Source organism: Sceloporus occidentalis, unplaced genomic scaffold, assembly GCF_023333645.1.
Source record: "Sceloporus occidentalis isolate IW3139 unplaced genomic scaffold, rSceOcc1.0.p SCAF_449, whole genome shotgun sequence".
NCBI classification, from domain to species: domain Eukaryota; kingdom Metazoa; phylum Chordata; class Lepidosauria; order Squamata; family Phrynosomatidae; genus Sceloporus; species Sceloporus occidentalis.
Genome location: NW_028317429.1, coordinates 19,515 through 33,070, shown reverse-complemented (window position 1 = coordinate 33,070; position 13,556 = coordinate 19,515). Strand labels below are relative to the sequence as shown.

The following is a 13,556-nucleotide window of genomic DNA, read 5'->3' as shown; positions in this document are numbered from 1 at the left end:
CAGGGTCGTCTTATATTCAGGCTTTTTCTTTTTTTCTAAATTAACATTCAAATTTTGAGGGGTCGTCTTATAATGGAAATGCGGTGTTATAAAAGTGTAATATTATTATTATTGGCTGTATATGCTGGGATTGGTCAATTCGTTTGTGAGGTAGTCTTATAAGATTAGATACAAACAGGAATTTTGTTGGCCCGTAGATCCATCGGATAAAAGGATTGGCTTTGTGGTTTAATAACGTAATGTAACCAATCAGTATGTATGTTGATTGTGTTGTATCTCTAGTATGTTTTATTGAAATTATATATATTTATTAACCCCTTAAGGACTGGGCTGTCTTTACTTTTTGTACCCTTTGGGACCGAGGCTGTTTTAACACTTTTGCGGCGCTCGTGTTTAGATGTAATTTTCTCCTCATTTTGATCATATCTATTTTCCAAAAAAAAACCCTGCTAAATAGATTCTACTATTTGTCTTGTGTTTAGAAATACCCAATGTTTTTAGTTTTTTTTTTTTGCTTTTTTCTGCACATTATGGGGCAATAAGTAGCGTTTTGTTATTTCAAAACCAATTTTTTCCCAACTCTGTTCATTCTGCCCCATGTGCTATTTCAGGTATCTTTAAAGCCGGCCAATGCAATTTACCCCAGTTTTGAAAACCAGACACCCCAAGGTATTTCAATTGCTGGTATTTTAACCCTTCCCATGCATGAGATTCTACCACCAGCCTTTGCCAAAGTTTGTGGTGGGATTTTTTTTTCTCCCCACACGAATTGTACTTCGGGTATAAATTTATTTGGAAAGTGTGCTTTTTTGCCCATTTTGGTCAGTCTGTGCCTATCTTTGAGCCCAGCCACTCCAATTCACCCCATCAAACCATTCATTTTTTTTTATTAAATTAGACACCTCTTGGGTATTTGAAATGCTTTTACTTTAACTCTTTCCATGTCAACATTTTTGGGAGATACAGAGCTAATTTTAGCACTTGCTCATAATAAACTTTATTTTACTCTTTTTGGAACTAGATGGTTCCTCTGATGCATAATAATTTTAAAATGTTACCACTTTTTTTTCCATATTTTTGTATTTATTTTTTAAATATTTCACTTATCACATTGTGATTAGAATGCTGGGCTCCATCGACTTGCATGGTTGAGTGCAGTACCTGTATTCAACCTGCAAGTGGAGCCAGAGTTCTCAGGGGGGTCTGGAGACCATCTAGCGAACTTTTCCAATTTTGTTTTATTGGGGTGAGTGTTCGGTGTGATATCATATCCCCGCGCTCTGCGTTATTTGCCGGCGGGTAGCGATTAGGAAGAAGTAAAGCGAGGTGTGAAGAGACCGACCTCGCGCTCCCTAATGTGGAGGCGGTAAGAGGGAGATTGCAAAGGAGGGCCTGATGGAGGAGTATGTGTGGTTTGCTGTGTCTATTGTATGCAAATTACCCCCTTGTACTGTTTAAATACCCCACGTGTTTCCCATTAAACTCATGATTTACCCTCAAGCATCTCGCCTCGGCTGATGTTTCTTGAGGGAAGGTGGTAGCGGCCGGTAATCAGCGCGAGGCTCAGCGCTCGGAGTAGCCGAGGAAAATTAGCCGAGGGAAATCCTCACTCCGTCACTATTTAACTCTGTCCCTATTTCTGCCCTGTCTGTATCTGCCCTGTCCATATCTGCCCTTTCAGCACGTGCCTTCACTTCAGGTAGTGCCACCTGTAATAACATAAAGGCCCCAGCAAGTAAAACAATATTATTGCCTAATGCCTGCACCAGTAGCAAAAATGGCCGCCACACAGGTTCGGCGGTCATCTTTGTTACTGGCACAAGCATTAGAATAAATTGCGGCAGCCATTTTAGTAATTGGCAGACTTCGGGTCGCCTCAGACGGAGTTGCGTGGTTTTAATGCGGTGTGGCTACGCCCAGCATGGTATATAAAGTAAACGTCTTTCCTGTAGACTTTTAATACACCGGCGGCATCCTGTGGCGGTTTGGAGGCACTGAGCTCCTCAGCACGACCCGTTCAGCGGCCGACGTCTGTCTCTAGGTTTTATACGCCTGTCAGCGGCGGGAGCGGCAGAAACTCCCCAACTCGGTGACTAGGAGCGGGGGCCGGACCCGGCAGCCGCTGAACCGTCTCTGAGGTCTGGGCTCTCTTCTGTAGATTTCTGAATGTATAGAACTTTATACCGGAGACACCCCGTACGCCCCGCTCCTCGCGGCATAATTAGCATCTTCCTGTCCTGAAATCCTCTCCCCGCAAAGACTGGCTGAGCCAATCAGCAATTTGCTGCCCCCCAAGCGACAGCTGCCCCCGTGGGATACACGTAAGGGGGGTTATATTTATATCTATGGGGTTATTTAGACCTGGACGTTCTACCGTTTTAGTAACGCGACGATCCGCACTACGCTGTTACAATAAGCTGTCTCTCCCGCTAGGTGACGTCTCGTGATTCGGAATCCCGCTCCCCATCGGGACCCGCGACTTGGTTTTACGCCGTGCGGCTGACGTCATGACCATCGAGATCCCGTCCCTCGGACGCCCCTTCTCCCTGGGGATGCTCTATGACTGTCGGGATGACAGCTTAGTTCCAGGTATTGCTTCTGCTGTTGGGCAGCTGATACGGGGCGCTTCGGGAATAAAACTGACTGCCGGAATTCTGATGCTTCTTCATTTAGAAAGTCTCCGCAGAATGAGCGCGTGATTCCGGAATGGGGCGGGGGGGGGGGGAGGTTTGGCTGCACAAAAAATGCTCATCTTATGGATGGAATGGTGGGATGGTGTTAATATTTTTATCCCAATGGTGTTGTCAGATCAGTCCACTTCTACCTGAACGCCCAGCACTGTATGGTTAACATACATACTAGCACGCATTTTACAGATTCCCACTGCAAACACCAACGCACACATTTACACAGTCATGCTGATACACATTTACACACACATGCTAACACTCCCACCACACACACGCTAACACTCCCACGCTAACACTCCCACCACACACACGCTAACACCTGCGCTTAACCCCTTAAGGACCGAGGGTTTTTTTTTTTACCACTTTTTTGTGTTTTTGCTGTTTTTCTTCAGCTGTAAATTCTCTCTTCTCAATTAGTGCCCCCCCCAATCGTATATTTGTGAAATATCTTTTGAAATAATAATTATATATATATATATAAACCATCATTCAGTATGAAAAATATCTAAAAATGTGGGGGGGAAATTAGGAAGAAAGGGATGTAACGGGTTCACCGAGAGAGCTGTAGTAACTCCCAGAGATCACCCAGTATCCTCCTCTTGTCCCCGGAATCACTTCCAGCACCAGCCAGCATGCGCACCTTGGAACCCTGCTATGTGCACCCAATAAGTAGACGCAACTACCTTGAACTGAGTACAGCAGGAATGAACAGTTTATTGATGTAAAACATAGCCTCATATAACCACAGAACTTCATTAACATAAATTAACATTGATAAACAGGTAGACAACCCAACCTTTAACCCCTTTAGCTACTGAATCTCCCCCTGGCAGCCATCCTGTTATGGGATTAGTTTAACAATGGAGTTCCTGCCTGCTTGGCAGCCAGGCTGGGGCCATCTCTGAGTACATTGGGCCCCTGTATGACAGCTCATTATGTCACAAGGGAAATATTTTCCGTTTCACCCATAAAAACTATATATAACCAGCGTAATAGGAAAAAAAAAACCTCAAAGTGTATTTGTCCTGATTTTGGAAACATCTCATATGCCTGGTATTCATTTATTTTGGCGCTTACAGGGTTAAATATGAATGACGCGCATCTGTTTCTAAACAAGACTTTTTTTTTTAACCCCTTAAGGGGCCGAGGCAGTTAACGCTTTTGCGGAGCTCGTGTTTAGATGTAATGTAATATGTTTTTTTCTTTGTTTGTTTTGTTTTTTTTCTTTTTTCAGGAGAAGGAGGGCTTTCTTCAGATACCGCTTTTTTATCATATTATCTAATTTTCTATAAAAAAATAAAACGTGTCAAAAATTTGAAAAAAAAAACAAAAAACAGCTGAATAGATTCTACTATTTGTCCTGAGTTTAGAAATACCCAATGTTTTAGTTTTTTTTTTTTTGCTGTTTTTTGTAAGTTATAGGGCAATAAGTAAAAGTAGCGTTTTATGATTTCCAACCCCTCCTGGTCATTCAGCCTCCATCTCCTCTTTGGAACATCTTTGAAGCCAGTTAACTCAATTTAACCCATCAAACCATATATCTTTAAAAAATTAGACACCCCAGGGTATTTCAAATGCTGGCTTTTTAACCCTTTCCATGCACTAATTATACAACCACACTTTGTCAAACTTTGTAATAGTAATTTGTTTTAATATTTTTTTTCTCACAAATTATAATTTAGTTATTAATATTCAGGTCCTGGTATATGTCAAACACCCCGATATGTGTTCAGCAACATCTCCCGGTGATACCCCCCATGCAGGGGTTTTTCAGATTGTTTGGCTGGGACGTGCGTAATTCAGGTGGTCATTTGGTGATTCTGCCTCCATCTCCTCTTTAGAACATCTTTAAAGCCGGCCACTTCAATTTACCTCATCAAAACATATATTTTGTATTAAATCAGACACCCCTTGGGTATTTGAAAAAATATTTTATTAACTCTTTCCATGTCGAGTATTTTTGGGAAGATACAGCACTAGTTTTAGCACTTGCTCATAATAAAAAAACAAACTTTTTTTTTTATTCATTTTTATTTTACATTTTGATGATTGGTTCCTCTGGTGACATCACTGCATAATTATTTTTAAATGTAAGCACATGCTTTTTTTAAAAAAAATTTTATTAAAGCAGTTTTTTTTTTTCTTCTATATTTTTTAATATTTCACTTAATTACGTAGTGATTAGAAAGCTGGGCTCCATTGACTTGCATGAGTGAGTGCAGTACCTGTGTTCAACCTGCAAGTGGAGCCAGAGTTCTCAAGAGGGTCTGGAGACCCGTTTAAGCGAGGAAAGTGGATCATTTATCACTTTCAAAGCTTTTTCAATTTAATGGCGGTTCAGGACCCCCAAAGGTCATTCTTAGACCGTTTTTGCATGACGGCCCTGAACCGTCATCGGCCATTAAGGGGTTAAATGTCATTTGCTGGGAGTTGCCCCAATAGAGACCAGAAAAATAAAAACTGCTAAACAAAAGTATATCTTTTTGAAAGATGACATTCCAAGGTACCGTGTTTGCTCAATTATAAGACGACCCCCCCCCAAATTTTTAATATTAATTGGGGGGGGGGGGGGGGAAGAGCCTGAATATAAGACGACCCTTTAAGAAAACAGCTTTACTAGTAAATTATTAATTCATGTTGAATAAAAACTATGAGGAAAATGCATTTCTTGGTTTTATTTTCTTTTATTTGACAACCTGCCCCCAGTTATGCCTTTTACCCCCTTATATGCCACTCTGCCTCCCTGGTATTCCTTTAAACCCCCTATATGCCCCTCTGCCTCCAGAAAGCCCTTTTACCCCCCACCATCGACTTACCAGTGTTTCTCTAGACTGCTCGTTCATAGAAGCTCCAGCGAAAGTGTCGGCAGACGTGCAGGTTGTCTGTGGATCGGAAGGTCATGTGATGCAGTCATAGATGCCCCGGCAGGAGTGGAGGTTGTGTCCACCCCCCCCCCCCCCCCCGAGTGCAGCGGTACCCCACATGCATAGATAAGTCATGTTTCTCAGACATTGTGGAGCCAAAACTGGAACATGCGCAGTTCAATTTTAAACTTTTTTCAAATATATTTTTTAGTCAGATTACTGGTAAGTGACGAGTCTGACATCGATCAGGGAGACTGATCTATAATCACTGACTTAAATGTCACCAACAAGTGATGAGGTAATAATGATGTATTTTTTATTATTTGTGTTTTTTCATAATTACACTAGATGACCCCTCTCTCTTTCTAAGGGTCATCCAGGGGCCGCCATAATGATCCGATCACTCCTATTGGCCAGGAGGGATCTGATCATCATCAGCCCACTTTTGATTGGTTCTGCAGCAGTTTTTAAACTCACAGCATTTGACCTGGAAGCGTCCTGGAATTTCAGGTCAGTGCTGTTTAGTTTTTAAATGATTATTTTTTGTATGTATTTTTTTTAACTCTTTCAATGCTGATGTTCCGTTTGAGCACAGCATTGACTGATATTTAGTCCCCACAAGATTGTGGGGACAAATATTAACCCCTGCAGTGCCGCGATGGTGTCATACACCATCGCGGCATTGAAGGGGTTAACACCATTTCTGATGTTGCCGGTCCTGCCTGGACACATGGTCACATGGTGCCCTGAAAACGGGATTGCGTTTTGAGCCTACGGAATCGCTCGGTGGGAGTGATCGAAGGCTCGGGGGGCTGTGCTGGTCTGCCAGACGCCTGGGCAAACAGCAGCAGCGCCCCCGCAATCACCACAATTGTGGAGACGTACCTGGTACATCCTGGTCGCGAAGGGGTTAAACATACACCACCATGCTCACACATACAAAGCAGATTGGAGAGCACTTTGGGAGTGGTCGCTGTACACACGTGTATATACATGCACACGCACAAATATTTGCAAAACATTTATACCTTAACAAAATTCTGGTTTCTTTATTTCCAGCAACCAAGTATCTGCTTTAGGCATCCAATTTTAACCCTATAATAACTACATATGGACTTTCCCCACACCTTGATTGTACTCATAGTGGTCTCTGGTCGCCACTCGGCGGGGTCTCTGGTCGCCACTCGGCGGGGTCTCTGGTCTCCACTCGGCGGGGTCTCTGGTCTCCACTCGGCGGGGTCTCTGGTCTCCTCTCGGCGGGGTCTCTGGTCTCCTCTCGATCCTCCCCCTTCTCATTATTTCTAACGTTTCTCTTTATCTCAGCTCTCCCTTTAGCTCTCTTCTTTCCCTTTATCTCTCCATTTTCTCCCTTTAGCTCTCCATTTCCTCCCTATCTCTCCCGTTCTCTCCCCTTTTTCTTTATCTCTTCCCCTGCTCTGTGATCTTCTCTTTATCTCTCCTTCCCCTCGCTTTTCTTTCCATCTTTCTGTTTATTGCTTTCCTTTTTTTTTTTTTTTTACTTCTTTGTTGTTTTGATCATCCCACCTTTCTCGCTCCTCCTCTTTCTCTTTACCCTTTTTATCTTCCCCACTTCTCATTATTCCTTCTACAACTTATCTCTCCCCATGTCTCTCCTTTCTCCTCATCTCTCGTTATCTCCCTCCTCTATCGCAATCTCTTCTTTTTCTTTATCTCTCCCCTTTGTCCCCATATCCCCTCCCTATCTCTACTCGTATTTATTATTATATCTGCATCTTTTCCCTCGCCTCTCACCCAGTAACTTACATACTAAGTGGCACACATTTGTTTTACATCAACTCTCTCATTAGCGCAGACTTACACAATCACTCCGACACAGTTACATACTCACTAACACGCGCTTAATCTCCACATTCATGGTCACTCGCATTTACACCCACATGGGACCCTGCAGTCAGTTATCTATAAGGGGTCATTATCTCTCCCCATTCTATCCATTTCTCCTCTTTCTCGTTATCTTCCCTTTCTCTATATCGCTCCCCTATCTCTCTCTTCTTTGTTGTCTCTCTCTTATCTTTCTCTCCCCTTTCTTACTATCTCTCCCCTTTCTTACTATCTCTCCCCTTTTCCCCCATCTCTCCCCTTTCTCATTATCTTCTCACAATTTTTCCCTTTCCCAGTCTCTTCTCTTTCTCCCCATCTCTTTCCTTGGTCCTGTGATGGGAGTGTGAGGTCTGTCCTGCTCAGCATCAGTTGAAATGTTGAACAGCGTATGAACAGACCTCGCTCTGCGTTTATCTTGGGCCGGTTAGAGTGAGATCCACGACCCTCCACCAGTGGTGGGCAGCTTAGTTTAAGAAGAGACGCCCCTGGCAGATCTGCCCTCTAGCCTTAGCTGGCGGTGGCCCTAATTACCCCTTAGTGCCCTCAGCATAAAATGTAGGTACAATTCTGAAGCAGTATGACACGCACCTGTCACTTGGCCTGTGTTTCATTATTACCGTTCTGGTAGTCATAGCAGTGACCAGAGGCACATCTGGGTTGGTTTCTGCCCTAGATCTGACCCATGGCTACCTTCCGCTATGCTGGGGTATGGTGTCCTACCCCACCATGCTGCATGCGCGGCACAGCGTAAGTTCACTATGGAGATTGTGCTGGTTACAGGGTCCTCCATAGTGAATATGGGTCAGTTACAAGGGAGATCGCTCCACCCTGGAGCAGAGGGGCTAATGGGCCAACTTTGGCCAGTGGTGGGAAGTCTGAAGGCAGAGAGAGACGATATCTCATGGCCGGACATATTAAATATTAATAAAACATTAAGAAGAAACATGCCTGTGTGTGACCAAAACTCTCCTTTCTAACAGGCATTTCATTTTGGAAGAGGGAGGCTCTGGAAAAGGACATCTCTGTGAGCCCTCAGAATAGCACCTCCTTCGAGGTTATAACCTCGGACACTGTTTGCGATAAATCATCTGCCCTGGAAATGAAGGCTGCCTTAAAAGCCAGTTTCCTCTGCGGCCTGGTGCAAGTTGGGGGGTCCGCAAAGTTCCTGAACGATACAAAAAGGTCAGAAGAACGAGCCAGAGTCACCCTGAAATACTCCAGAACCACCAAGTTCACGCAGCTTGGCGTGGGCCACCTGTGTGCAGACGACGTGTCTGGCAGGACTGACAAACTGCCGGCCACCCACATCGTCACCGGGATCTTGTATGGCGCTCAGGCTTTCTTTATATTTGATCAAGATGTGTCCTCGTCAGAAAAGCTGTCGGAGGTAGAAGGGAATCTTCAGGCGATGGTCCGCAGAATACCGCAACTCTCCGGCGAGCAAAAAAATGGTGACAACAAGATGACCCCTAAAGTTAAGTGCACGTTTTACGGGGACTTTGCTCTTCAGACGAGTCAATTGACCTTTGACGAGGTCGTTAAAATCTACAGCAGCCTCCCCAATCTCCTGGGAGAGAACGGAGAAAACGCTGTGCCTTTGAGAGTCTGGCTTCACCCGCTGAAGAGCCTGGACGATAAAGCCACTCGCCTAGTTCGGGAGATCAGCGTCAACCTTTTCTTGAAAATAGAGTATATGATGCAGTACATGGCGGAGGTCGACATGCAGTGCAACGATCTGATGAGACATCCGGCTGCCAAGTCCTTCCCGGACCTCGAGACGGGAACCCGTCAGCTTAGGGAGAACTGTAAGAAATGCATCCATCAGATCCAGAACCGGCTCTCGCAAACGCTGCCCGCTATACGAGGAGGAGAAATGGATGAGGGGGTGATGGCCGAGATCCTTAGAAGAAAAGAGTCGTCTCCATTTCGAGAATACTACATTAATGACTTTTTGAGCAAAACACGCAAAGAGATGGACTTTATGTACGCTCTGCGAAACGCGTTGTGCCAAATCCCAGTTATATCCACCAAGGAGAAACTCAGAGAATTTCTTTTCAGTTTGTATGTTGATTACGCCGTCTGCTTTAACATAATTGCCTTTTGTCCAGTTGTGCCATACCTGACCGATACAAGTTACTGGATCAATGAAAACCAAATAAACTCTATGTGTTACTATCAGAGCTATCGGTACGCAAGCTCTTTGCTGTGGTTTGAAGAAAGAGGGATGTCTGGAAAGGTCAGGCAATATGTGAAGGAGTTCCAGGCCTTCACTCAGGCTAACTCTACTAACTCCAGGACAAAGTTTGTCATCACGTCGCTTCGAGAAAGAAATTATCCGGGGATTTCTATCTATTTGTATCGAGAGGGAGAATTAGACAGTCTGGATTTTGAGCCTCCGTCTAAACCGAATCCCCCCTCGCTCACCAAGATCACTCACAACTCCGTGGAGCTGAGCCTCCAGCCGGCGGAATTCGGAAGACGTTTTATCGAAGGGTATCGATTGGAGTACCCGTATAGCAGTCACTGGTCGAGTAACTGGGTTTCTTTGCCTGTGCAGAAAGCCGAGAAGGGTGAGCTCCCAAACTTAGTGCCCGGCTCTTCCTACCAGTTCAGATACTCGGCCGTGTGTAAAGCAGGACAGAGCCAGGTGAGTGACGTCACGAGTGCTGAGACCCTTCCAACCAGTCCGCCCGAAGAGCCGCAAACCACTGCCGATTCCTCCTCCATTAGAGTGTTCTGGAAGGCTCCGTCCGTGGTGAGCCGGGAAGTCGTGATACGGCAGTACAAGCTTCAGTATAAAGAGCAAAGTTCCGACGTATGGCTCGAAGTCAAAACGGCAACAAAAACAGAAAGCCATGTTATCGAGGGACTTAGTGCGAATACAACGTATAACATCCGCGTGTCGGCCGTTTGTGGCAATAATAGAGAGAGCAACCCGAGCGAGGAGATCCTGAGCACCACGGCAGGAGAAGAGGCACCGAAAGTCATCGAATCCCCAGGGGCCGTAAATTAATTAAACGCTCAGCCCTCCGTACACCGGCTCGAAACCCACCGCTTCCGCTTCTGGATATCGCGTGCTGGGAAAAGAAAACCCAGAGATGGTAAATAGGGTGATATTATCAGTAAGCGAAAGTAAAGTTCTCGTGTTGCTGGTACATGCTGCTCTGTAGCTACTACTACTACTACTACCAGCCTTATTTTTTCTATTAATGGGTATTTGCCTCCCGCCAAAGGTATGTAATGGGGAGGTGGTAAGGAAGGATTGTGGTGGGAGTGAAGAAGGTAGGGCAGATACTTTGCCCCCCCCCCCCGTGTTTCCATGGAGATAGCAGTACAGACGGCACATGAAGGGAAACCTGTTCAGCAATGATGATGGCTTTTGGCAACCAAAGGTATGCCCCAGAGAGGGTGTGTGTGATGGGAGTTGTTTTTCTATCCCGGCCCCTTCGGCCCCGTACTGCGCGATAGTCACACATACTAACAGGCTATTGCTCGCAGAGCGCCTGAGCTAACACACATATAGCGCTTGTGAATCTTGGGCTTAGAATCTAGTTGTGCCGTCACCATCCGGCTCGGAGTAATAAAACGTCCGTTGCTCGGTTATTCATCGGAAGCTCTGCTGGAGCGTGGGGCTGCGTCGTCGCGTCCGGTTCCTCTCGATGGAGGGCGCTGGCTGAGACGAGCTTCCCCTGTGCTGCTCAAGTAACCTGAAGCTAAGTAAACGCTTTTTTTTTTGCTCTGCTTCTGCTTTTGCAGAGTGTGCGTCGGTATTGCGTTATTCCGGGATCGGGACAGTTTGCCGGTATTGTCCATCAGCTTGCAGGGTGAAACAGATTGTGAACGACGTACAAAAAGAGTCCATCCAAAGATCTCATTTTAAGGAAGATTTCCCAGAAAAGGCAGCACGATATTAAACCATTTTACAGGGACCTCATAAGAAAGGCTGGGGCCCCCTCCCCCGATGAGCCACCTCCCCAGAACCTTTATGTTCTCTTCTACTCACCTTTTCTTTCCAGCTGTAACGGCTTCCGCTCTTCTGGGAAGGATTTCCACAAGATTTTGGGGAGTTTCCAGTTTCATAACAGGGGTTGCAGCAGCCGCAACTATGACGGGGCTCGTAGGGCAGTGGGCCCCAACCTTTTTGGCACCAGGGACCATTTTTGTGGAAGACAATTTTTCCCAAGGCCGAGTCCCCCTGTTTGAGGGCTGAGGAATCACCAGTCAGTCCCTCAGACGGAGCTCCTGTTATCCACGGATCAGCCAGACCACCATTCACAGTAAAACAAGAACTTTATTTACAAACACACAGAACTTTATAACCTCAATTAAATGAGCACCCAACCCAACCCCCAATCCCATCACTCCCATCCCATCAGTATACAGGGGATGTATCAGGTGAGGGGATTAAGGGATACAATGGGTTCCCCCAGCTGTGTTATCCCCCCTGCAGTGCGGGGGCCGTCGGGGCAGACAGGGCTGTGCTGGCTGATTAAGAGCCCCAGCCGGGTTACCTGATTGTTCCTTTTGAAGGCCGGAGCTGCAGTGTTAGAAAAACGCTTGTTATCGTAAATATTATTGCTGACAAAGACAAGAAAACAGGATATATTCACGGGTTATCCATGAAACTCTGCCAAGACAACCTCCCCCGGGTTAGCCCCCCCATATTAAGAATTTTAACAAAAGATCATGGCATTTGTTAGATCAGGTTTGATCAACTTTTCTTACATTAGATCTACTCTAAAATAGGCAATATTAACAATCTTTTTTCAGGGGGGGCTAACCCGTAGCCAGCCCCCCCTCAACAAAAATTTCAACAAAATGTTACTGATTATGATAGCTCTGCGTTAGATCAGGTTTGATCAGACAAAATGTTTGTTAGATCTAATCTAATTACTGAGATATTGCATATTTAATGAGGGGAGGCTGGCCCCCCTCAACTGAAATTTGGATTTTTTTAATGGATTTTGGTAGATATTCGTTAGATCTAACGAAAAAAACTGTTGATCTTACTGGCTCTAACGAATATCTACCAAAATCCACATTTCAGTTGAGGGGGGGGCAACCTGTATGTATACCCACCCCCCTGCACAAAAAAGGATTGTGAATACCGCCTCCTGCGTGATAGATCTAACGAAAAAAACTATTGAGCTTACCGGATCTAACGAATATCTACCAAAATCCATTAAAAATCTAAATTTCAGTTGAGGGGGGCCAACCCGTATGTATACCCATCCCCCGTACACAAAATAGGATTGTGAATACCGCCTCCTGCGTGGTAGATCTAACAAAAAAAACACTTGATCTAACCGGATCTAACAATTGCAATGATCTTTTGTTAAAATTCTTAATATGGGGGGCTAACCCGGGGGAGGTGCCGAGACATCTACTCCATGCTTTTTTTATATCTATGCAAAGGGTCAAGTCTAGGCCATTCTTAATTATGCAGCTTAAAAGGCGTAACCTGCTTGAAAAGTAACCAATCAGAACGATGCATGCTATTAGAAGTAGATAAGAGGTTATATAAACCATGTAATCCAAACATGTAATCAGACAACGCTGCTATGTATGTGTGCTGCGTGCCTCGTCTCGATTCTGCGCATGATCCAAATAAATGAAAACTCTTTCTGAGGAGAATTCGACCATTAATTCAACCAACAGCAGCCACATTCAGTCTCTGGGCCGGTTATAAAATAAAACGCGATATAAAATATTACCGGGTCACGGGATATGGAACCGGACACAAAAGCGCTCCGTGACCCGGCTAAACTTCACATGAACGTATGAGCCGGCTAGCCTGGCCCTGTCACACCAGGTGTTTTGGGTTTGATTGCATTACGTTCCGACCACTTGCTTTTGTCTCCTTGTACCTGTTCAAAATTGTTCAGAAAGGGCCGGTCAGTCCGGCTCGGAAAGGCCCTTTCTGAACTATCTTGAACCGGCACCCGAAGGCAGGAAGGTATTGGGGTCAGGTTACATCATGTGACCCCGCGGGGAGACTGAGAGCAGCCATACAGAAAACTGCGAGAGGTAAGCAGATAAGGCAGAGGGTCTGTATGTGATCATGAATGCCCTTATGTATGTGTGTGTGAGAGCATGAATGTGTAAGTGGTGTGAGATGGCATGTGCGTAAGCATGAGTT

General features: G+C 45.1%; 1 protein-coding gene across 1 annotated transcript; it reads left to right on the top strand.

Annotated features, from left to right (window-relative positions):
* Positions 1-2,507: 2,507 nt before the first annotated feature.
* Positions 2,508-11,245, top strand: LOC149271918 (stonustoxin subunit alpha-like). Its single transcript, XM_089506999.1, has 3 exons — positions 2,508-2,589; positions 8,398-10,421; positions 11,174-11,245. The coding sequence occupies exons 1-3, from the start codon at positions 2,508-2,510 to the stop codon at positions 11,243-11,245; spliced, it is 2,178 nt and encodes a 725-aa protein (XP_089363125.1).
* The last annotated feature ends 2,311 nt before the right edge of the window (positions 11,246-13,556 follow it).